Raw genomic sequence first — 25,086 nt, forward strand, 5'->3', positions numbered from 1 at the left:
GAAGACACTTTCCTTCTATATACAGCATCGTAGACACGGGTGTGCTTAAAACAAAAGGACTCGCGCCTGGTCCATGCTAGCAAGACTGATGTATTCTGAAGCCATAGTGTTTTACTGCTTCTAATAACTGCCTGCTGTTCTCTGGGGAATGTTTCCTGTAAAACCCCTTCATTTTTTTCTCTCTCCCTGATTAAAGATAAACAACCAAAATGCCACCAGAAGGAAAATCAATGTGTATAATTACTTCTGCTGCTTAATAGCAAAAGCCGAATGTGTAGAATCTGCAAAAAGTAACACATTTTTCTAAGCCCAGAAAGGAAGGACCTATTAGCCTTAAAATAACCCAATCGATAGCAAGCCAAGTGTGATCCATTCACTTCTGGAAAGAGGCTGTCTGTTTTATCTTCAATGGGTCTGAATTTATTTTGGGCCTGCCTGCCTGTTGATTAGGAAGCCTGCATTTTATAAGCAAAGCATACCATCTAAGACTGAAGGTTGCTTTTCCTGTTGTGTTTTTCAGCATGTACATGCACTACGCATCCTAAAACTGTTGTTGTCTGTTGTCTCCCTGAAGCATTTGGTGGGCCACTGTGTGATACAGGAAGCTGGACTAGATGGGCCTTTGGCCTGATCCAATGGGGCTCTTCTTATGTTCTTAAACTGAAATATGTGAGAACAGCAAGTGTGGAGTTGGAAAACGGTGTAGGTCAGTCCAAAACATATGGAGAGATGCCAAGCAGCTGGCAATCAGACAGGGCTTCTTGTATAGTGGAACAAACTTCATTGAAAGGCAAGTTTTTGTCCCCTAATGTGTGAGGCAACCCTGGGAATCCAGTTATGTGCTCCTAGAAATGCACAGCTTGCAAAAGTGTAAACGCATTTGTGCTTCTTATTTCCCTTCAATTAAGGTAATGTTCAGAGTGGGACTCGTAGATTGCCGCATCATCAACCTGATTCATGTGCTTCAGAGGGAAACTGGAGCCCACCCATGGGTCCACAATGCAAGTAAAGTATGAATTGGATGAGAAATTCATTGCACAGGCAACTGGATTTGTCTGTTTCTTTAAATGCTAACTTCCCACTTAGAAGGCAATATAAACACATCCCAGAAGATAACAGAAACATTTAAAAATGCAGTTAACCAAGGCAGATTTTTCCAACCATTTAGCAGAATTCTCAGCGTTTCTGGTATTGCTCCTGACTTGTCAAGTTAGTTAGTTAGTTAGTTAGTATGTTTACAAATGAAAAACACAGGCACTTCAGTCCACAGCTCAGTTCAGTCAAAACCACTTGACTCATGGATTATGGAGCTTTGACTCAAAGGTTGTAGGACTGATAGCCTTGCCCTACATGGCTGATCATGACAGCATATTCTGCCATGCTCTGTCTTGTTGATAGGCAGCCCCAAGCTGCCACAAAAGGTCTTAGGACTGGGCCATAAATGAGTTTAACACCAATGAATGTAATGGGGGGGGGCAAGAAGATAGGCATTCAAACAATTTGCAGGCCTAATGCCCCAGCTTTGCTAGTTCACCACTAACAGTTGCGTTGATGAACCCATGATTGTTAAGAGGTGGTGTATTGATCCTGCCTGCTGTAGCTCAGCAGTGACGATCTGTCAACTTGAGAATGCATGGCAGCCAACAAGATGACAGCAATTGCAGCCAACAGGCAGCAATTCACACAGGCCCACCACATTCGTGTCTAGAGATATTCTTGTTCTTCTCCCTGGAGTAGCAGAGCCTACCAAATCCCACAAAGTATGCAGAGACCTGTGGTGTGCAGAGGTGGCATTCCTGAACAACACCCACTTTCAAGCCTAGAACATATACAGGGCAGGGGGGAAATAATTATATGGCAGTGCGTTGACATTTAATCAGGTAGACTGAATGATGAAACAAGCTAGTTATGCGCTGTGAAGCCGATCAAAGACTAATGCACAGAAGAAACCCAGGCTAAGTTAGACATACAATTTGGTGTTTTGAAAAATTGACAAAATTTATTAAAACCCCACAGTCTTGGAATAGGAATGTATTCAATCAAAAGCCAAATCCATTTGAAAGGACAAAAATAGCAGCTGCTAATGCAGCCTCAATTACAGAGTTTCACATCAACAGTTGCCAGATGCATCTCAACCGGAAAGTCTAAGGGCACAGTCCTAACTTGCACTGGAGCAGGCAGGCCAGCAGCGCAAGTTTGGGGCCAGAATCATTGCAATCTGAGGGAAAGGGAAAACTCTCCCCTTCCCCTGTGTCATGCACCACTGGCCCCAATGGGTCTACCTGGATCTGAGCCACGTCAGGAGGTGGAGCAAATCCAAGTAGACTAGAGCAGCTAGAGGCTGCTCCACACCACTCAGGAATGGAGTCAGGATCCGGCATAACCACCAGATCCTGGCCCCGCCTCCTGCTCCCTGCCTGCGGGACCGCCTGCTGCCTGCCCTCCCCCTGCCCTGAAATGCCTCCTGCCCGCCCTCCCCATGCCCCTCAGACGCCTGTGTCGGCCAATCTCTACCGATGCAAACTTACCCTGCAGGGTTCAGATCCGGCACGGGGAGGCCAGCGCAGCTTCTTGCGCTGGCCTCCCTGACTCTAAAGTCAGCACAAATCTGCCTTACCGCACATTCGCAACACCTCCGGGTCGGCACAAGTGACTTGTGCCAGCCTAACCCAGGGGTTAGGATTGCAACTGTGTGTCTTTTTGGGACCAATCATCTCACCAGCTTTTCCCTGGATCAATATAAATGTATCCATAGTTGTGCAGGTGTCCGTTTCTGCTGTATCAAAATTGTTCAGAATCCAAGGTCTTATAGCAATGACGTGATAGCAGGCCATCACTGCAGATCTTGAATTCAGCACAATCAATTACTCTGTGTGTACTCCAAGGTGAACTAACAGATTGTTGGTTGATCTTATACTTTCAAAGTGTTCTGAAGGATTTGACCTTTGATGGAAGATATTCATATTCTACTATGGTGCAGTTTCAATCATTTTTTCATAAGAACATAACAACGGCCCTGCTGGATCAGGCCATAGGCCCATCTAGTCCAGCTTCCTGTATCTCACAGTGCCCCACCAAATGCCCCAGGGAGCACACCAGATAACAAGAGACCTCATTCTGGTGCCCTCCCTTGCGCCTGGCATTCTGACATAGCCCATTTCTGAAATCAGGAGTTTGCACATACACTTCATGGCTTGTAAGCCGTAATGGATTTTTCCTCCAGAAACTTGTCCAATCCCCTTTTAAAGGCATCCAGGCCAGATGCCGTCACCACATCTTGTGGCACGGAGTTCCACAGACCAACCACACACCGAGTAAAGAAATATTTTCTTTTGTCTGTTCTAATTCTCCCAACACTCAATTTTAGTGAATGTCCCCTGATTCTGGTGTTATGTGAGAGTGTAAAGAGCATCTCTCTATCCACTTTATCCTTCCCATGCATAATTTTGTATGTCTCAATCATGTCCCCCCTGAGGCGTCTCTTTTCTAGACTGAAGAGGTCCAAACGCTGTAGCCTTTCCTCATAAGGAAGGTGCCCCAGCCCAGTAATCATCTTAGTCGCTCTCTTTTGCACCTTTTCCTTTTCCACTATGTCTTTTTTGAGATGCGGCGACCAGAACTGGACACAATACTCCAGGTGTGGCCTTACCATCGATTTGTACAACGGCATTATAATATTAGCCGTTTTGTTCTCAATACCTTTTTTAATGATCCCAAGCATAGAATTGGCCTTCTTCACTGCCGCCACACATTGGGTCGACACTTTCATCCACCATCACCCCAAGATCTCTTTCCTGATCTGTCACAGACAGCTCAGAACCCATCGGCCTATATGTGAAGTTTTGATTTTTTGTCCCAATATGCATGACTTTACACTTACTTACATTGAAACGCATCTGCCATTTTGCTGCCCATTCTGCCAGTTTGGAGAGATCCTTCTGGAGCTCCTCACAATCACTTCTGGTCTTCACCACTCGGAAAAGTTTGGTGTCATCTGCAAACTTAGCCACCTCACTGTTCAACCCTGTCTCCAGGTCATTTATGAAGAGGTTGAAAAGCACTGGTCCCAGGACAGATCCTTGGGGCACACCACTTTTCACCTTTCTCAATTGTGAAAATTGCCCATTGACACCCACTCTTTGTTTCCTGGTCTTCAACCAGTTCTCAATTCAGGAGAGGACCTGTCCTCTAATTCCCTGACTGTGGAGTTTTTTCAGTAGCCTTTGATGAGGGACCGTGTCAAATGCCTTCTGAAAGTCTAGATATATAATGTCCACGGGTTCTCCCACATCCACATACCTGATGACCTTTTCCATGAATTCTATAAGGTTTGTGAGGCAAGACTTATCCTTACAGAAGCCATGCTGATTCTCCCTCAGCAAGGCCTGTTTGTCTATGTGTTTTGAGATTTTATCTTTGATGAGGCATTCCACCATCTTAACCAGTATAGATGTTAGGCTGACCGGCCTATAGTTTCCCGGGTCCCTTCCCCTTTCCCTTTTTAAAGATTGGTGTGACATTTGCTATCCTCCAATCTTCTGGCAGCATTGCCGTTTTGAGGGAGAAGTTGCATATTTTAGTCCAGAGATCAGCAACTTCAATCTCCAGTTCTTTAATAACTCTTGGGTGGATGCCATCAGGGCCTGGTGACTTATAGATCTTTAATTTATCAATAAGATCTGAAACATCTTCTCTTTTAACCTCTATCTGACCTAATTCCTCAGTCACGAGGGGCCGTTTGGGCAGCGGTATCTGCCCGAGGTCTTCTGCCGTGAAGACAGATGCAAAGAACTCATTTAATTTCTCTGCCATCTCTAAGTCTCCTTTTAGCTCCCCCTTCCCTCCCTCACCATCCAGAAGGCCAACCGCTTCTCTGGCAGGTTTTCTGCTTCTAACATATTTGAAGAAGCTTTTATTATTCCCCTTAATGTTGCTGGCCATGCGTTCCTCATAGTCTCTCTTGGCCTCCTGTATCACCTTCTTACATTTCTTTTGCCACAGTTTATGTTCCTTTTTATTCTCCTCATTAGGGCAAGACTTCCATTTACAGAAGGAAGCTTCCTTGCCCTTTACGGCCTCTCTAACTTGGCTGATTAGCCATGCGGGCACCGTCCTGAACTTAGTGGAGCCCTTCTTCCTTTGCAGTATACATTTCCGCTGAGCCTCTATTACTGTTGTTTTAAGCAGCCTCCATGCACTCTGGAGAGATTGGACTCTTTTTACCTTCCCTTTCAACCTCCTTCTAACCAGCCTCCTCATTTGAGGGAAGTTTGCTCATCGGAAGTCAAGGGTTTTTGTGAGAGATTTGCCCAGTATTCTTCCCCTGACATGCATGTCGAAACGGATCGTAGCATGATCACTGTTCCCCAACAGTAACATTCTAACCAGGTCCTGAGTACCGCACAATATTAAATCCAGAGTCACTTGTCCTCTGGTGGGCTCCATGACTAGCTGCTCTAAGGCACAGTCATTTAGCATGTCAAGGAATCCGCTCTCCTTTTTGTGACCAGAACACAAATTGATCCAGTCAATATGAGGATAATTGAAGTCCCCCATGATTACAACCCTGTCCCTCCTTGTCACCTCCTGATCTGTTTCCTCATTTCAATGTCCCTGTCAGGGGTCGGGCCCTTGTCCGACCCCTGCCTTACCTGGCTGCAGGCCAGGGGCAGAACTGCTTGGCCACAGAGCCACCACCACCTTTCCAGCTGACCAGATAAGATGTAGGGCAGCTGGGTGGGAGAGACCTTCCCCCCAGGGCTCACCTGACCTGAGCAGTGAGCAGGGCCGAGTCACCCTTAACCACCAAAGAAGAGGGAAGCAGGCCAGGGTCAGGGCCCCTTTAAGCCTAGAGAGGGAGGAAGGGGAGGAGCCGAGGGTGTGGCTGGGGAGGATAAAAGCAGGGAGGCCTGTGATGACAGGCAGTTCTGGAGAAGGAAGGCAGGAGGCTGGAGCCCCTGGGCCTCAGATCCTGCCTCCAGGGAGGACAACAAGGGTGTTGTGAACCCCCTCCCCCTGGCTTGGTCTGAGGCTTCCCCTGCAAGGAACCCCAGGGAGGTGGACACCCCACCCAGGGGTCCCATGAGACCATCCAGCCGACACTTGCAACCCTGCCAGATGACGCCCTGAGACCCCCGCTTTTCGGGGCACCCCTCATAGTCCCCTTCCGGTTTCTGGTCTGGAGGATGATAGTACGCCCCCAGTATTACATTGCTCCTAAGGCCAGGTAATTTAACCCACAGAGATTCTGTGGTGGAGTCGAACCCACCTTCAATCGCTACTTTGCTGGATTCGATCCCTTCTTTAACATAAACAGCCACCCCACCTCCAACACGCCCCTCCCTGTCCCTCCTGTACATTTTATAGCCCAGGATTGCCGTATCCCACTGATTTTTCCGCATTCCACTAGGTTTCTGTTATGCCCACTATGTCAATGTTTTCCCTCGTCACCAGACATTCCAGTTCTCCCATCTTTGCTCAGAGACTTTGGGTATTCGCATAAAAGCATTTGTACATAGAATGCCCCAGGATGGGCTGCTTATTAGCTCCTTTGTCTCCGCATCCTCTCATTGTGCCAAACCATCTATCACATCCCATCATGTTACCATTCCCAATTTCTTCTCCCACTCTGCCTTTACCTTGTTCTCCAACCTCCCCATCATCCCATAGGGATGAGGAGTCCCAAACCGGATGCCTCTCTGCTCCCTGGGATCAGTTTAAAAGCTGCTCTGCCACCTTTTTAATGTTATGCGCCAGCAGTCTGGTTCCATTCTGGTTCAAGTGAAGCCCGTCCCTCTTGTACAGGCCCCGCTTGTCCCAAAACATTCCCCAGTGCCTAACAAATCTAAACCCCGCCTCCCTACACCACCATCTCATCCACGCACTGAGACCCCTAATCGCCGCCTGCGTAGCTGGCCCTGCACGTGGAACAGGTAGCACTTTCGCGTACGCTACCCTTGAGGTCCTGGTTTTCAGCTTCCTACCCAATAGCCGAAATTTGACCTCCAGGACCTCCTGACTACACTTACCCAAGTCGTTGGTGCCAACATGCACCACAACCGCTACCTCCTCCCCAGCACTATCTACCAGTATAGATAGTACACAAATACCACATTGTATGCTTTACATTTTTTAACCTGGATTCTTCTGAACTTTTTCTTATTGCGTGCTTAGAGATTGTTTTTTGCTTGACCTAGCTAGCCAATAAAGAATTGCCATTTCAGCCATGGTGATGAGTAGAGGAGGGTGGGGAAGAAGGCTGTAGGAGCAAGGAAAGCAAGGGCAAAAGAGGCAGACAGGCAGCACAAGGGCACTGGGCACCCAGTTGACACGTACAGCCCCAGCACATTCACAATAGATCATTCTGTTGTATCGTTGTGACTAGTTGAAAGTTGAACAGGGATCCCTGAATGGCACACAAGGGTTTTAGTCAAATGGGTGACTACCGCCTGGGGTGGTAACTCCTGCCATCATCCCAGAGTGCACAGACTCAGAAGTAATTGGTGGTGATGTGATGACTTGCTTCCAGGTTGACATGCCACTGACTCAACTGAGTGGCTTTGTTTCCACTCGAACCAGCATGAAGGGTGCAGCCTTGGCACCCACCTCCTCTTCTGAAGGCTCTCAAGCACAAATGGAACTTTGCAAAGGAAGGGTCAGCAGAAACAAGAAGGGTAGGAACAGGGTGAGGAAAACAGGTGGGGAAAACGGGTGGCAGGGGGGGTTTGCAGTGTCACTGCCACCCTGTTCCTTCTCCTTTGCAGGAAGTCTCATAGGGTACATAATGCAGGAGCTTAGTGCAAAAATATTCACTACTGCAGGTAGAAGTTGCATGAATGCAGAAGCTTGGAAACAGAGAATTGGAGGATTCTATTTCAGCTCTGCCTCCATGACTTCTGATGGCCTCAGAGAGGAGGGCAGAGAAGAAGTGATGCTCACTCGGTTGTCTACCAAAGAACCCCTCTGTGGGGTGTATGATTCTGTGGAATGTTCTGGCATGCTCACCCCATTCACATCTGTAGTAGCAACATCTACAGGATGTCTAAAATGTACACATTTTCTAATGAGCCCCAATTCATACATACTTCATTGAAGAAAACCTGCAACACCCAAACATCTCAGGAAAGCAACTGAAGAGATGTGTGGAACCATCCCTGCACACATTGGTGGATGCCTGCAGATTCCATAGTCAAGGATGTCAGCAGTGTAGATGAAAGAGAGGACCATTTTGAGCACTTGCACTAACTAACTGGGGGCACAATCCTAACCAGGTCTACTCAGAAGTAAGGCCTAGTTTGATCAATAGAGCTTACTCTCAGGAAAGTGTGGTTAGGACTGCAGCCTGGGTCAAGCAACTACTTCTGTGTACACCATATGTAGTATGCTTGTGAATTACAGCACAACACATTGACACTACAAAGTGTGCGTACATTTTCTTGAGATGCCCTGTATCTCACCACTGCCCCATGTGACCCAAGTGCACCTTAGAAGTCCTCCAACTCTCTCCTGCAACTGCATACTGCAGTGGAAGGGCAATGGGAAAGTTCATCTGCCATTACTAATCTTCTGATTGTGAAGCTCCAGATAAACTTCCAAGAACACAGGTTTGAAAGCAACCAAAGCTACAATACCTACACTATCTGCTATTCTCAGTCTCTTCACTTTGTAAAGTTCCAAACAAGAGTGGGTGGAAACAAAAAAATGCTTTACAATGTAACTACTTTGGAGGACAACAAGAAGCATCAAAACAGCTGCAAAAGATATAAAGCAAGAGGCAACAAGAGCCATGTATGAAATAACTGTCTTATTTCATTTTCAAGGGAAATTGTCTTCACAGATAAATATGGCACTTGGATTCAGTTCAAAGGCACTTTACAATTTCTGAAGTACATCTCAGCAAACCTACTGCCTTAAGATATATGAATAGAAACCAGGTATCAGCCATATGCTTTAAGGAGGTTACAGGTTAACCTGTAACCTGAAGTACAGGTTTGCTCAAACCCATTTCAGAAATGGTGAAGTGCCTTTGAGCAGAAGTTTTCACAAATATCAAGGCAGAATCCAACTGCTTTATTGGTCAAAACAGTTTCCCCAGGAAAAGAGTTTCTTGAAATGTATTGAGCTTAGGTATAATACATACCACATTGGATCAGATGACTGAACACGTGGTTTCTTCAGGCATGACGATGACCTGAGGCTTGCCAAGCTCAAATGCTCCCTCCTCCTATTCTCCCTCAGCTCATGTGCCGGAGGAATCCTGGTTTGGTTTAAATCAGGGGACTCCAAACCTCAGCAGCAAGCCTCCATCTGACCTGTGGCCAGCCTCTGGTCCCCTGAAAGCCTCTGGCCCACTAGATCGAACATAACCGGAGCTATGCGTGGCTAGAGGGTGTTCTGAGGGTTGGGGAGGCTGCGTGCAGCCGCTCCAGCCCTCAGAACGCCTTCTAAAGGCCTAAGGAAAAAAATCACTTCCTAGTTTTCCTGAAAAACTGGGAGGAAACTTTTTGTGCCCCCTGAAGGCCTTAGAAGGCTTCTGTATATTTAAGTAAGCTGCTTCGTTGATGGGGGAGTGGGGGTTCATTTAAGGGTGTGCTTTATTTCTGTAGTACATTTTGGTGCTTGGAGAAAACCTGGAAATCTGAGCCTACTCAATCATTTATTCATCCATGTAAGTTCCATCTCTAATGTATTTATTTAAATTTTATATTTTAAAATTTTTTCCCAGCCCTCAACACTCTGCCAGATATTTGATGTGGTCCTCTGGCTGAAAAGTTTGGAGACCTCAGATTTAAACATAGCTCCATGAGTTGTCCAAAACTATGTGTTTAGTTGTCCAAGCTATTATTTAACTGTGGTTTACAAACCAGGGAAATCCTGGCTTGAAAACCATAGTTAAATCACAACTCCCAAGTTCAGATGAGCCGCACAGCTGTGATTTAAACAAACTGAGATTGAAATATTACAGCTCAGCATCTAATAAGGATCTAAGGAGGAAATTGGGAAAGAGAGCATGTGGGCAAAGTGGGCTTTGAGTGGCATTTATGACCAAACATATCATGGTTTATTCAGTCATTAGAATCAACCGATTACCCTTTTCATGTACAACTACTGTAGGGGACATCAAATCTTATTGTAGTAGATGCACATCTTGTGATTACTTCCAGTAATGAAACACATTATGAATTGCTAATACGAAGGTAATCTTCACACTGTAAACAACATATGGGCTTATTACATCAACGGATTTCACAATGCCAGAGGTTTTTTTCCCCCTACTGGTTTATTTATGCACAAGTCTTTCAAAATTACCAGTGAATCTTTACATCTCAACAAAGTCTTTACAGTAGTTTTCATTTCAGCTGCTGGGCAATGCTGTTTATAGAGCTAAGGATTTCTTTAAAATAGCCACCTTCATCTTCTTCCTTTTGCTCTTCAGCTGCAAGCACTTCATACTCTTGCCGAAGTAGGTTTAGTGCATTGTTGAGATGATGATCCCCTTTGTAGCTATCACTGCAGAAGTCTAGTAGCACCTGCACAGTCTTCAGAACCTTTTCCCTGGTGTCATGTTCTGGAAACCCCAGGAGGTTGGAAATGATTGTGCACCAGCCTTGTTCCACAATGGCTGGGACCAGATTCACTTGATTGTATTGCTGAGTTTTCTCCTTTGTTTGATCACTGTCACCTTGTGACTCCTTCAGCAACAGCTGCAACAAAATCATTAAAATGATCATTTGTATTGCTATACCAGCTTCTTCTAACAGGTCTATTCATTTGTATGGAGACTGCAGCAATGTACACCTGTTTTCACTGACAGAACCAACTTCTGTCTGACTTCCAGCTTCTCAGAGAGTGTGTAAAAGGGGTGGTTTTCTCTGATTTATTTAGATAATATGCTAGCTTGGGAGATATTTAAAGTTTCATTTTCTTGTGGTGAGAGTGGATACTACAAACACATCCAGTGAGATGCCAGATTAAGCAGCAAAGACTTTTTTAAAGTTTCATTTAAAAAGTGAACCTTTGCCTAAATCAAGAAAAATAAACAAACACTGAAAAGAAATGCAAATTGACAATAAAAGCAAGCAAAGCAGTAATTCGAGGAGAAAATTCCTAAAACTTTGAAAGCTAAGGATGATCTGAATCCCCCTTGGCAGTTTTTAATGGTAGGGAGCTAGGAATTTTGCTAAAAGTTTCAAGAGTGAATTACTGCTGGTGGCAGCCATAATTTGAATTTTTTTTTTCATTGCATCTAACAACTGCAGCAGAGCCCATTATTTAACAGCCCATTTTCACCATGATCCCTGCCCTGCAACGTGAGGAGGAAGAAGCTGTATCCTGGCCATACACTGAGACCAGCATCCACCACAGACATTTTCAATTGTAAATTGAATTGTACATTCAACTGCAAGCAGCTCTGGAAAAAACAATGAAGGGGCAGGAAGTAAGGGAGGGCACAAGCAACCCCACCAAAGCCAGGGAATCCTTGACTTGAGGAGGGTTGCTGCAGCATGGGTAGCTTCCCCCCCCCCATCCACTAACAAGAGTGCACCATAAGAAACTGTAAAGCAGGGGTGTCAAATCTGTTTCATACACAGGGCCGAAGTTACCGGTAGCTTTCATGGTGCCTGCTAAGGCCAGAAGTGATGTCATTAAGCAGATGATGGCCAGAAATAAGCACTTTGTTCTCACATAATGGCAGAAGAGAAAATGTGCTAATTTTGTTCACATTTTCAAGATATGAGACAGCTCAGTTATAACAGGGGCCAGATAAATTGCTTCTGGTCCAAATGCCTTACATTTGACACCCCAAATGTAAAGGAGTACCTGGCGGTGCAATTTTCAGTTCCCATAGATCTACTAGAAAGAGAATCTTCCTATTTGCTGTGATAAGCCGCAGCAGTCTGTGGGGCTTCCCACCAGATTTATCTACCCCTAAAAAACTGTACAGCCACAGAAATCCCAAGGAATGTTTGCCAGTGCCCACTGTATATGTGTATGTGAAAGCATGTACCATGTTGTTGGAACTGTGAGGCAATACTGCCACAAGTGCAGTACAAAATACAGAAAGGATTATTCAGGAGTAAACAGCTTGAGGACAGCAGCAATAGTCAGAAAGTTTTTCCTAGTGTGTGGCCTAAATGTATTGTGTGATCCTGCATACCAGTGCTTTAATGTCTATCCTCAGCAGAAAGGGATAGGATGATTCCTCTTCCTCTTTCTGAGGATCTACGTAAACAGCTGTCAAACAAATGAGGCTTTTGGAGCTGTGGTTCTAGAATAATCAGCGTTAACATCTCTTCAGTAGAGAAACAACTCTCAAAGAGACTATATTCCTTCATTTAATGCTCTTGGGGAACCCTAGGGAGATATTCAAAGTAATGAGTGAGTAAGCAAATAAGAAATGTCCAAAAGGAAAAAAAAAAACACACGGAGCCCACAGAGGAAAGAAAGTTAGGGCTATGGAAGGAAGCAAAATGCTCAAAACAAAATAAAAGCATCTAAAATTCTACCCATATGGTTATTATAGCATTACTCCAAGAATACCAAGAAGCTTTGAAAGCAGCTGCAGATTCCCTATAATTCCTAAACAAGTCTTCTTTACAATAGGAAATCAGGGGAAAAAAATTACCTGGACTTGCCATCCAGTCATACATTAAACTTGTACCCTTGTCAAAGCCATTGATGGAGGCCTTCAGGTGCCTAATGGCACCTGGCAACTGCTTGTAAAAAAGACGTAGTCGACTTCATAGACACTACTTCAGTCTGGATGTTTGTTTTCAACTGCTTTACCTATCAGGAAAGGAAGGGGGGCCAGAACACCCTCAGAGAATGCCAGAATTCCATCCTAACTCTACGGAATAACCATCTCTCTGCTTTCTGAGTACAGCAACACCTTCTACTTTTGTCTGGTTAGGGACCAGAGCATGGCTGAAAGTACAAAATGGATGAATGTCAAAGCACAGCCTTATTTAGCTTGCAAATTTATTTTGGCCAGTGAAAAATGTAAATAATGAACTATATAACACACGAGAATGTACACAAAACTTAAATAAACAGAAATAAAAAAAGAAATGTCTTGGAAAGTTGGGTGAAATTGGAAGGAACAGGAAGGTACAAACAAAATATGAAATGTAGTTATAATTTAAAACAGCTGGAAGAGCAGATGTGAAAGTCAAGCGAGAGAATGTCAAGGTGCTGCTATACTAGCTCTCGATACCTATCCTGGTGTTTCAACTATCGTAGGGGATGCTAAAGCTCTTAGGCCCCAAACAGCAATGCACAGGAGTTCCTCATCTTCCAAACTGCCCTCTGAACACTCAGCACAATTCCAAACTAGAAGCTCAGATGTGTTAGAAGTGGGTGATAGAAGGATCTAAGGATAGAAGGATAGCCGAGATGCCCAGAATGTGTGTGGAGCTCTTGAGAAGATCTGCACTGTTATATGTAAAAAATAAAATAAAATAACAAGCTGAAATCATAGTATATTGGGGGAATGTGAATGAGGGATTGGTAGCACAGGCAGACTTACCAACAGATGGAATCAGTTGCTACCTGTCCCCTTTAAATTGCTGTGTTTGGCTTGGTGGGGGGAGGGGGCAGAGAGGCACCTACTTCCAAAATTCAAGACCAGTTTCCTGCTGGTCTGCTACAAAAGCAAACTGTGTTCCTAGCAGGAGCAATGCTGCTCAAAATGTGGCTCTCTCAGACCAATGAAGTGGCAGCAGTTTCCGCCTTCCTTTCCTTCCCCCTCCATGATGCCTGAAGGCAAAGAGTTTCTAAGAAGACAAATGGATGTAGTAATAAAACTAGCAATGCTCTAGTTATTTCCTTCCATAAATCTCTCAAATGCTTTTGCAGTTTTCCCCACCTAATAGCCAAAATTGCCATGCAAAACCAGAGGAAAGCTTTGAGAAATACGCACAAATGGGGTACAGTCTTGAAGGAGGAAGTGTGCATCAAAGGGAGCTTCACTGACAGTTTTTCCCCAAAGGTTTGGAAAGCTGTGTTTCACAGAGACTCGAGCATTTTCAGTGTGACCTAAAGGCATCCACAGCTATGCCGTGCAGCACAGGAAGAAAGCACAGTGACACAATCAGGTTTCTGTTGCAAAAGTCTGTGCCAAGTGGGAACAGTAGAGAATTTCCTGTTGGAATTCCTCTGGGGAGTTTTGCCCACCCTTATATCATCTGCTTCTTGCTTCAGGTGGACAGCTGTAACAACTCTTCATAGATTTGGGGATCACAAAAGAGCATGTATGTGTGTGATTTTTAGTCACACTTATCTTGCAGGATTTCAGTGCTTCAAAGCTGTTCCCTGGAAAAGCCAGAACAAGCCTCTAAGAACTGGAAAGGCTGCAGAAAGGAAGAGCACCTGCTTTGCATGCAGGTGGCCCAATCTCCAGGTTGTAAAAGCTGCTGCTAGTTAGTATAAACCACAATGAGCTAGACCAGGGGTGTCCAAAGTTTTTGGCAGGAGGGCCATATCGTCTCTCTGACACTGTGTCACTGGGCCAGGGGAAAAAAGAATTAATTTACATTTAAAATTTGAATAAATTTACATAAGTTTACATAAATGAATGTATTAAAGATGAACTTATATGAATGAATGAAGGTCTTGCAATAGCTCAAGGCCTATAAAAGGCCTTGCACAAAGCAAGGCTGGCCTTTCCTTTGCTGCCACTGCTGCATCACAGATGTGAAACAACAAGCAGTGGAAGGAGCCCTCACCCACAGCTCACGCGAGAGGTCAAACAGTCGCCCTCAAGCTGAGATCAGTTGCGTTGGGCCAGTGTGGGCTCCAACAAATTGCCGGAGGCTCATTGGAGACTGGGGGCTCCCTGAGGGCCGCACTGAGAGGCCTCGAGGACTGCAAGTGGCCCCAGGGCCGGGGTTTGGGCACCCCTGAGCTAGACTAAAGGGACCAAAGCAGCTGTATACGGTCTTATGAAATGTAGCTCACGTTACTGTGACAGATGTATGCACATTTTGGTATGACCAATGCAAGTCTGTTGGCTGGTCTCCAAATGCCACCTCTGCCCCCCAAGATCCAAAGCATTTTTGGAACTCTTTAACAACATGAAAGGATGGGTGCCTGACAACAAATGCAGAGATGTAGCCTCCCCACAGGAAAAGTTTCCCTTGGGAGCAACATTAACTAGACTAGAAGCTGCTTGCAATCCAATCAAATCTGTTTCACCATTCTATTCCATTCCATGGGGCTTGGGAAAGTGGCAGCAATGAGATATTAGGTAGTCAAGAAAAAAAAAGGGAACAGTTTTCTCTTTTACAGGAACCATCTCCTCCACCAATTGTATTATACTGTATAATTACTGCACTCCCACTGCTAGATCAGGATTAATGCCACAGCAGTGACAAAGGGGAGCCGCTCCCCTTGTTCTACCAAAATGGTCGTCTAGAAACAGCAAAGAAGCTCAGTTCCATCAACAAAAATCCCACATGGGCAATGCAAGTCAGCCATCTGGCTCAGCTTATGAAGCAAAAGGTTGCTTACAGCACACTGTTGCCAGATAGAGAACGCAATGGGAATTTTTTTTTAAATCCTTTTGCTTTACTTGGCAGCCTCCTGTGTTAATTGCTATATATGTGCTTCATTAATTAGATCTTAATCACTAGAGTCCCCTTACTACTATATTATCATTAAGGAAGATTGCTCTTCTCAACCCATAGAAACAAAGTCAAATCAGCAAAATGACGGCACCTTGCTCTTCCACATCACGGGCAGCTCATCACACAATAGCAACGCTTAACTGCACTTGTTCCTTGAAGGTAGCCTGCATGTAATTCCAAAGTGCAATATCTGGTGAGGGGGAACACTGTACTAGACAACAAACTGGGTGGCCTGACCCAAAGGACATCGTAAGAAGGTAGCATTCTGTCCCCCATCAGTGAGTAAATGGTGCCAGAAGACCATCTTCTGTCATCTTAACGGATGACATTCAATTACGTGAAGGGAAATTACAGTGGGGGCTCCTAAAGTGGGGGCCCCAATGGCCTTGGAGGCCTTGTGTATAGTGTACGAGTTCTCTGTATTGGATGGATATGAATTGTTACAAGCCATTTTTGCTGTCATAGTTAGTGAAATTTATTCTGTGTAATAGGTTATCTATCGATTAAGTGTCTGCATGTTTGATACCAGCATTATGAGGTTATGTGCTATCCAATGTAGTTTTAAAGGTAATGAAAAGTAGGATATGATTTGGGGTGTGTGTCTTTTTTATTATAGTGATGTTTGTATTATGCCTATATTTAAAAAAGATGCCATCTGGCAATGCAGAATGCTAATTTCAGCCCAGATGCTTTGTCAGAGACTCAGAAAGGTACAGGAGAACTATACTCAGTGGCTCTGCAAGACTTGGCATTTCTGCCCTCTTTCCTGTGGGGCAGGGGTGGGGGGTTGACTTAGAAGAAATATGCTATGCTGTCCGCCTGTGTTTTGCAGGACATGGTCAGTCATACCCAGATCTCAAAACACAGACATCTCCGTTGCTCATTTGACTACACAGCTCAAGAAGCATGTGTGTGAAACACTGCACAGCTGAACTTAGGGAAAAGTACTCTATAAAAAAAGAATGACACATTCAGAGGGTGGTCCCTAATTTGCAACGTACTACAGCACAGCTTGCCAAATACAGCCAGCCATGATCTTTCTCAACATTTTCTGCTAAGGAGAAAAATGAGCCATCCATGCAGGTCTAAGTTAATTATCTTTTCCAGAACAGACACTGAAAAAATTAGAGTGAATAACTAAGTGCAGAGATGTGGTGTAAAGAGACTGAGCTACAAATCAGGAAGTTCCCTATTTGAATCTGGTCTCTGCCATGCACACTAGGTGGCCCAAGAGAAGTCATTCTCTCCTAATCTCAGATGCCACCTGAAACATGGGGGTTAAGATACTGACAACGTTTACAGGGTTGTTGCATGGACTGTATATGCAACACTTTGAAGACTCTCAGTGCTTTGAGACTGAATTACATGCTACGTTGACCATATGAGTGTGCAGTTTGCGCCTCTCTTTTACTCTCGCGTAACAGCCACACAAGCCTGCAGCTTGCAGGAAGAGGGTACCCCTGTTGTCATACAATTATGCTGGAGCATAACAGGTCCCCTTACCTTTTCCACCATCAAGTCATAGAGAAGTGTAACAATGCGGACATGCAATGCCTCCATTCCTTTCTCTGTACAGAGATTTCTAAGCACTTGAAGGCCTCCAAGTTTGAGGAACTGCTGCTGGGCATAGGGAAAGTGTCGCAGCATTGATGACAAAGCAAAGAGAGCCTGAAAACAAAACAAAAATATGGCACTGTTAAGTTCATGACCGCTCTGGTCTGCTAACACCTTCTTGCATACCCATATCTCAACACCTCACCCTTATCCAATAAAACACATTTCCACATTTTCACCATCTTTTTGTTTTGAGATTCTTTATAGTATCAGGATTCATGGAAACAAATGTTTAAAATACCCAAAGGCGAACACAGCTCAATCTCCCGCTATAGAGAAGGGCACCTTATTCTGACGGGAATTGTTTGGGAATTTCAAGGCGAAGGGAGAGGGGTTGTCACTGTACAGCACATAATGGCACACAAGCAGAAAACTAGCTCCCAAAAAGCAGACAAAAAATGAAAAGTATTATGTGAAATAAGACTGCTGTTTTGAGCCCTCTGCCCATTTGCTTGCAACAGCACACAGTTGTACAATGCACTTTTTTATTCATTCATTCATTCATTCATTCATTCATACGTACCCACCCCATTTTATCTTTCTCACAGGCATTCAAAGCAGGCATTCTTTTTGCTCCTATGCACGACACAGTGAATTTCCATGGAAATGAAAGCCCATAAATAATACTTGCAATTCTTCAACATATTTTTCTTCTTTTTCGCCCATGAGAAGCATAAAGGGTACAGATCTGGTCATCTGCAGATTTTGCATCAGTGAATTTGACTTTTAACATCGGTCCCCCAACCTGTACTTGAGGCCCAACCTGTACTCTCCAAATGCAACCAGAGCTATGCTCCTGTCACATCCAGAGGGTATTCTGAGGCCTCTGGAAGGCCTTAGAAAGGCTCCTCTGTTTTTTCCTGAAAAACCAGAAATGAAAGGCCTCCTGGAGGCTTTAGAGGGCCACAGAAAACCTTCCAGGCACAACTGGAGAGGAGCTCCAGTAATGCTCAGAGGTCTGGCATGCCTTAACCTGGGGATTTGTTTATCCATGAGGAGCCCCATGATTGCTGAAGGAAAAAACCGTACTTTTAGTTGCACTAAATTATGACCATACCCATCCCCCCCCCATATTTCAAGAAGAAAGAACCATGGGGATTTCAGAATTACAAGAATTATTTTTTAGCCTGGGGTGGGGAATAGAGCGAGTTTTTTCCACATCATGAATATTTGGGGGGAGGAGAACGGGGAAGAACGTTGCCATTGATCAATTACTTCCCTTAATTTGAATCACCGAGTAAAGTCCAACACTGTTTGGTCATGCCTTACTGTGATACAAACAGCATAATTTGTATCTTTCCTTCTTTGGAAGATGGCGATTTCCACAGGCACAGTTTCATGTCTTGCCCACACTGATATTTAAATCTGGTTACCGATATTTTATTCCCAAGATGCTAGTGAGAAGCAACCAACAGCATTTTTGGGTTTCACTATTAGATAATAGAAACACACCATGTACAGTAGCCCTTAAAGGCAGCTCTAAATGAATTGTCAGGTGTGCCTAACTCTCAAAAGAAGATGTACCTTTTCTTCATGAGAGTGACTGATGGCTAGAGGTGGGATTTTTTTGGTGATAACGAAATAACATGTAACACCACTTTCTGCACTTCTCGTTTTTGTAAAAAAAACACACCAAAAAACCCAAAATAAATAATGGGCTGCATGGGGGGTGGTTCAGGAGTAATGATGGTGGCTGCAATTATAATTTGTAATTATAATTTATGAAAATGTGTCCTTGGAACAAAAATAAACATCACTTTCTGCACTTTTTCTCCTTGGGGAAAAAGCAACATCCGTGAAAAAAAATAAAAACATTTAAGAATACCTCTACTTATGGTTGAACACCTGCTAGCAAACGCTGAAAAAGCTGGAAGCAGAGCCCTGTCACCATACATTTTTCGCTGTTCTCCAATTAAACTATAGCCACCAATTATCTCTGTGGCTTAGGGAAACATCCTGTAAGGCTCTCTTGACAGACCATTATTAAGATGTAATTTCAGGGTGACATTTTCAGTGGAAATCACATTACAACCCAAGGACTGCAGACATATTCAGCATGCGCTTTCCATTAAATCTCTAAAGAGTGGCAATGGACCCCAGTGATTAGATTCCATAAATCACAACTCCTGAGTTGTCCAACTCCTTACAACAAGTTGAATTGACTCCTTTTGTATAACAAATTGGGGGGAGGGGATGGAGATACATCTTCCCTGTGCTCTTCCTGGAAAGAATGGAGTACACACACCTATTTTTTTTTCTTTCTCTTTTACATTATCCCCAGCAACTGGGTGGGTGCTTCATCTTCTTCCTTATCTAGACTATAGCAAAGGTGTGCTGTGATGCTTCAATTCCCTCTGCATCACAAATGGATGGAAAATAAATCTCAATCACATTCTTACAGTACCAGAATTCCAATGGGCGTAAATACCTCTTTCCTTGTTAAGTGTTAATGCAAAGTGCATCTCAGCTAGCACTAATCCAATCTTCTTTTTAGTCAGAGAAAGGCTAGAAAGAAACACTGCAGGGTGACTTCAGCTCTGTAGACTGCCAGTTCCTCACTCAATCTGCTTCCTGAAAAAAGAGCACCTCATCCCAGGGCATGCACTGATTCACACGCCACACTTTCGTTCTTTGCTTTAGCTTGAGAGTTTATATCTTACTGAAGACTCTACAAATCTTCCCCCAATTAGCCAGATGCCCAGCTCCCATCCCCTTCAATTTCATTTCAAATTGAGATTCTCTCTTACAATTCTTAAAAAAAAATAGTTTTGGTACAAAGACACACATCAACTGTCTGCACCGACTTCAAGGCAAACCTGCTGCATGGGAAGAGCTCAGGATCTGAGGTACTGCTTCTTAACCCACTCTCAGAATTTCTTTATGGGAATAAACAAGGCAACTATTATGTATTGCGTTTTTATTCTTCCCTTCTTCCAAGCAGTTCAGGTTGAGTACATCACGTCCCATCCTATTATCCTCCCTGCAATCCTGTGAGGTAGATCAGACTGAGAGATCTGTGACTGGCCTAAGCTCACCCCATAAGCATGATGGCTGAGGCGGTATCTGATAGTGCAACCAGGAAAACCCTAGGTTGGCAGTGTGCAGTTGTATGAATATGCCAAGAAGTTTCCAGAAAAGGCACTCCACAGCCATTCCCTAAAATCAGTAGTCAGTAATATTAAATGAGATTAGAGCCAATTCCAGATGTTAACTACCTTAGACAGAAACGGACACAACCACAAGAATTTCCAAATCATTTGGGCAGACTTACAGAGATGAATTCCCTTTCACCATCCTTCATGCCCTCAAGAACACAGGCAACACACTTGGTAAGACTCACAGTACGTTTGGGGCCAAACTAAATGTTACATTAAGATCAGGATCGCACAGCAGAATATATGAGGAAGGGCACCAAAGGCAGCTTCCCCTCCCAAGGCAAATAGCAGACATTATTTTGAGGACCACGTCCCTGACCCCAGTCCCACCCCCACTTCCCTGCAGCTGCTAACTTTCAAACACACAGACATAGGGTCAAATTATGTGTTTAATGTAACTGTTGTCTTTTACTATGGTGCAGCTTCCAGGGACACGCAGCAAATGTTTTCTGCAAGTGCAGCTTTATATAAAAAGTCTACAGCCAGTAAGGGATTCTCTCTTAGGAAACATTTTACTCTTATAAGAACACATCCATCAGTCTCTTGCTCTTTTTTCCTCTGGCATACACATCCAGAGAAACCCTCGGATTTTATCATGGCTAAAGGGTAATACATTCCAGGGCACCTTTGTTAAAACATGGCAGCAGCACAGCCCTGGTGACACAAAAGCAAAGCGCATGATAAATTAATACAAGGAGCTACCTATTTACCCACTGTTGCTGAGGGTCACTAAATCCAATACTGAAGATTGAGTTTAGGAAGGAGCTCTGAACATTCACAGCCAAGGACAACAACCACCGTAACTCTGCGTGATAAGATAAGGGTAACTGGATCTCACGCATCAGGGAGTAAACTGATAACTGAAGAGCCAGTGAAGAACTAAGCCCCCAGTCCAGTCAGTCCTGAACATTTCGCTAGGGGCACTATCAAGGCTTAGTCCCTTATGAAAACATCAGATATTGGTCACTGCTGGAGGCAGATTACTGAACTGCATGAAGCAATTATCTCTTCTCCCTGAATGTCTGCTCCAATGTTTGTTAGCCTCGGATGTTCAGGCTTGCCCATGGGATTGGTTAGCTTTCCTTCCTGACAATCAGGACTGCACAGGGCAATCTGCCCTCCAGTTCTGTAAAGCACGCTATGCGAGCTCCATTTCCCCTTTTTAAAAGGCCTCAATGCTATGATGTGCTCACAAAATCCCAGGCCAGCAAACGACAATGCATCCCAGTGAAGAGACAGCTGACAGACAATGGCATCTCATTATTATTCCAGGACAGCAGCCCTGCTCATCTTGAGCAGCAAGACAACCAACAGTGCTGTGGCGGAAGACTTCACGGTTTTATTACTGTTTGAGCAAGGGCCCACTTTGTTAGCTCTGCAATAAAAAGGGAAGGTGAAATACCCTGCACACACCTCACACTCCAGTAGGAGGGGGGGCTGGATTTGTGTGTGTGTGTGTGTGTGTGAGTGTGAGAGAGAGAGAGAGAGAGTGGAATACAAGCGTGCCACCTTCTCTTTTTATTATACATCTAACTAAGTGGACTCTTGCTAGTGAAAACTCAAACCAGCAATTAAACTGTTAGTCTTAGTTAGAAACGTATAAGCGGCATTTGCTGCTGTCTAAAAGCACTCAAAGGCATGCACAAATTTAAAGAACAACCCCAAACAATCTGTAGTATGTGGAGCCTTAATAAAGCAGCCAAATCATCTAACTAGAAGAAGCATAGCAGTTTAAAATTCATCCAGTGGTCCAGTAGGATAGGATGCAGTAAGGGGATCAGAAGAATCCAACTTGGAGGAGTGTCCCATCATTGAACACCACTATGGAGAAGGCTGGGTTCTAAGCCCTCACTAGCTTCACCTGCATCAGGGCAAAGTTGCAGAGCAGAGCTTCCCCCATGGAGCTATAAGCCTGGGGAAGTACATATGGTAAGAAACCCCCCCCCCCCTCCAAAAGCATGCTGGCACTAGGCCTTTGGATGCTTAAAGAAACAGTTAATACCAGTACTTTAAATTGTGGTCCAGAAGCAGGCAGCTCAAGTGCACTGGCTACCTAAGAGGGACTTGATGCTTTCTGAAACCCACCCTCATCAGAGAGTGGACCTCTGCATGAAGTTTCCAATCCATCTCCAAAAGGCAGTAGCACAAAAAGCATACTTGGCTGTCAAAGTGGGAATTACTAAAGCATGCACACTGGAACCCACAGCCCTATCCAAGAAATATGGTTGCAGTCTGATCTCCAATCTAAACTGCTAAAAGGTGCTCTTGTCCACTGCTACCACATGGGAATCCAAGAGTAAATTGGGCTGTGAACCCCATCTCTCAGGAGATCTTCATTTAGGATGTGCAAAATAACTCCCCCCCCCCATTCTAGGTTGGTTCAGCACCTTCTTTGTCTTGGGGAGGAGGCTTCAATTTGGTGGTTTTCCCCTTGCCACCAACTGCATCAAGAGATTCACACAGAAACAGACCCAGTGCTCCTTGGATTTGATGAAAATGAAGAATTGTCAAGCACACTGACAATTCTGATCTCTCTTGGTGGCCATATGTTCACATGGAACAGCACTGGAGGTATACAGAAACTTTCAGTCCCCTGCTGATGAAGTCTCATGGGGTACAGTAAGGGTATAACCGTTGAGAGATCCAGGAGAATGAGCAGGGTTACACTTCCCTGGTTTAACTCAAGACGAAACTCATCAATCAGGGCAAATAAAGCATTTTCAATTCTGAACCTGAAAGCACTCTGAACACTTGAAATGTCCTAAGTACTAATATCATTTGCACACAGCAACCGAAATACACTAAAAAGGACAAATTCAATTAGCAATACAAGAACTAAAGATAATTAGAAGACACACTCCAAGTCTGTAGCACTAATCATATATGAAGAGAGGCAGACGTGTCTGGGGGAGGAGCAGCTCATCTGCATATCTTTCAGCAGGCTCTGCTGAAGCAGCAGCAGACACCAGAGAGGAAGAGTTCACTGTGAGCAAGAAGACCCTTGGGCTTCTAGCCACCCCCATCACTTGGATCCCAAGGAAGTAATCTATTGGGAATTGTTGATTCTGCAAAGAATGGGGGAAGGGGTGAATCAGAAGGCTACAGGATGAAAAAAAGGTTGCTGCAGTGGTGTCATGCAAACATGCATGCCATGTCTGTTTTCTTGTCTACAGGTAATGAGGACTACACATGTAGCAAATGCAAGCTAGTTGTCCGATGGAAGAGAAGACCAAGGGGCTTCAGGCAGTGGCGTAGCTAAGCCATTTGCTGCCCAGTGCAAAAAACATTTTGTAGCCCCCTCCCCGCAACGAAATCAAATTTAATTAATTAAATTGGGTCTTTTTTATTAATTAACGTGCGTGAGAAATGTTAGTTAATATTTTGAGAAAGCAAGCATTTGTGGAAAGTTAGGAATGGGCCATAAGTAGTATGAATTAAAACTAAGTTGAGTTATTTATTTATTTAATTTTTCATCCCACTCTCTTCTGAGGGGCATCCAAAGTGGCTTACAACAATTTGAACATATATACATCTAAAATAAAACTGTAAAATGCAATGTAAAAAAGCAGCAAACAATCACAGGCATAAAGGAAGGAGACATAAGCACATAAAATACAATATATCATAAAACCATCAATAAAAGTAGCAGGTGTCAGGTGCTAGAGAAGACTAAAATTAGAAGGCTTGCTGAAATAGAAAAATTCTTAGAGATCACTGGAGGCTTCTAAAAAGGGAGGAAACCAAAGGGGCCCTCTTTCAAACCACCATCCCTCTTACTTCCACAAATCTAAAAGGCATATCTAATGTAGAGCCCAATTCTACTCAGAAGTAAGTCCCATTATAGTCAGTGGAGCTTACTCCCAGGAAAGTGCGCATATACAGTTTGAGAGGTGCAGGGAGCTGGAGAAAATCGTAAGAGCAAGCAGCTTACCTTTAGGAACTAGAATAGTATAGGGATAGATGAATTACAAATAAATGATGAGATGATGATTATTACTAAGAGGCCAGGCCTGCTCTGAGTGCCAGGTGCTGCTAAGTGCTCCTGCAGCTTGCCTTGCATGCTCTCCTCTTCGGGTTCCTATGCAGGGAACTCAGCACAGCCAGCCACTCAACTGAGAGCCCAATCCTATGCATGCCTACTTGGAAGTCGGTCCCATTATAGTCAATGGGGCTTACTCCCAGGAAAGTGTGCACAGGACTGCAACCCTGGTGAGCAACTTAGATTGGGCTGCAGTTGTAGGCACACACTGGCTAAACTTTCGCCCTCTCCCTCGAGCTGGTCCCAGAGTGTCTGGTTGCCAGCTCTTCCCTCCTGCCTGACAATGTTTGGAGGGGAAGATCGTGGCACCCAAGCCCACTGTAACTGGCACTGTGAGACAGCAGCCAGGAAGGCAGGGAGGAGGAAGGCGAGGGGAGAACAGAAGAGGAGCAACATCAAGCAGTTCTCTCTTGGCTGCCAGTTCACGCCTGCAGTGGAAACTAGGCTACAGTCCTATGCAGTTTCCTGAGAATAAGCCCCATTGACTATAATGGGACTTACTTCTGAGTAGACATGCATAGGGCTCAGCTTCTAAGTCTCTCCTCTCTCCTGTGTGCCTGTCTGGAGCTAAATTGTTCCCCGCCCCCTGCCCCCCCCCCCAGGCAGCAGAGATCAATCTTGATGGACATCACAGCATTTGCTGAGGGCAAGCAGT

The 25,086-nt window shown here is 44.4% G+C and overlaps 1 protein-coding gene across 2 annotated transcripts in view; it reads right to left on the bottom strand.

The window, feature by feature from the left end:
* Window positions 1-10,037: 10,037 nt before the first annotated feature.
* Window positions 10,038-25,086, bottom strand: part of SIL1 (SIL1 nucleotide exchange factor) — a 57,367-nt gene continuing 42,318 nt past the window's right edge. For both annotated transcript variants that reach the window (XM_066611209.1, XM_066611218.1), the window contains exons 9-10: window positions 17,127-17,291; window positions 10,038-10,703 (exon numbers count right to left, since the gene is read on the bottom strand). In XM_066611209.1, the coding sequence (XP_066467306.1) occupies window positions 10,350-10,703; window positions 17,127-17,291 (519 nt within the window). In that variant the 3' untranslated portion in view covers window positions 10,038-10,349. The remainder of the gene's footprint in view (window positions 10,704-17,126; window positions 17,292-25,086) is intronic.

The sequence above is a fragment of the Tiliqua scincoides genome, chromosome 1 (genome assembly GCF_035046505.1).
Source record: "Tiliqua scincoides isolate rTilSci1 chromosome 1, rTilSci1.hap2, whole genome shotgun sequence".
NCBI classification, from domain to species: domain Eukaryota; kingdom Metazoa; phylum Chordata; class Lepidosauria; order Squamata; family Scincidae; genus Tiliqua; species Tiliqua scincoides.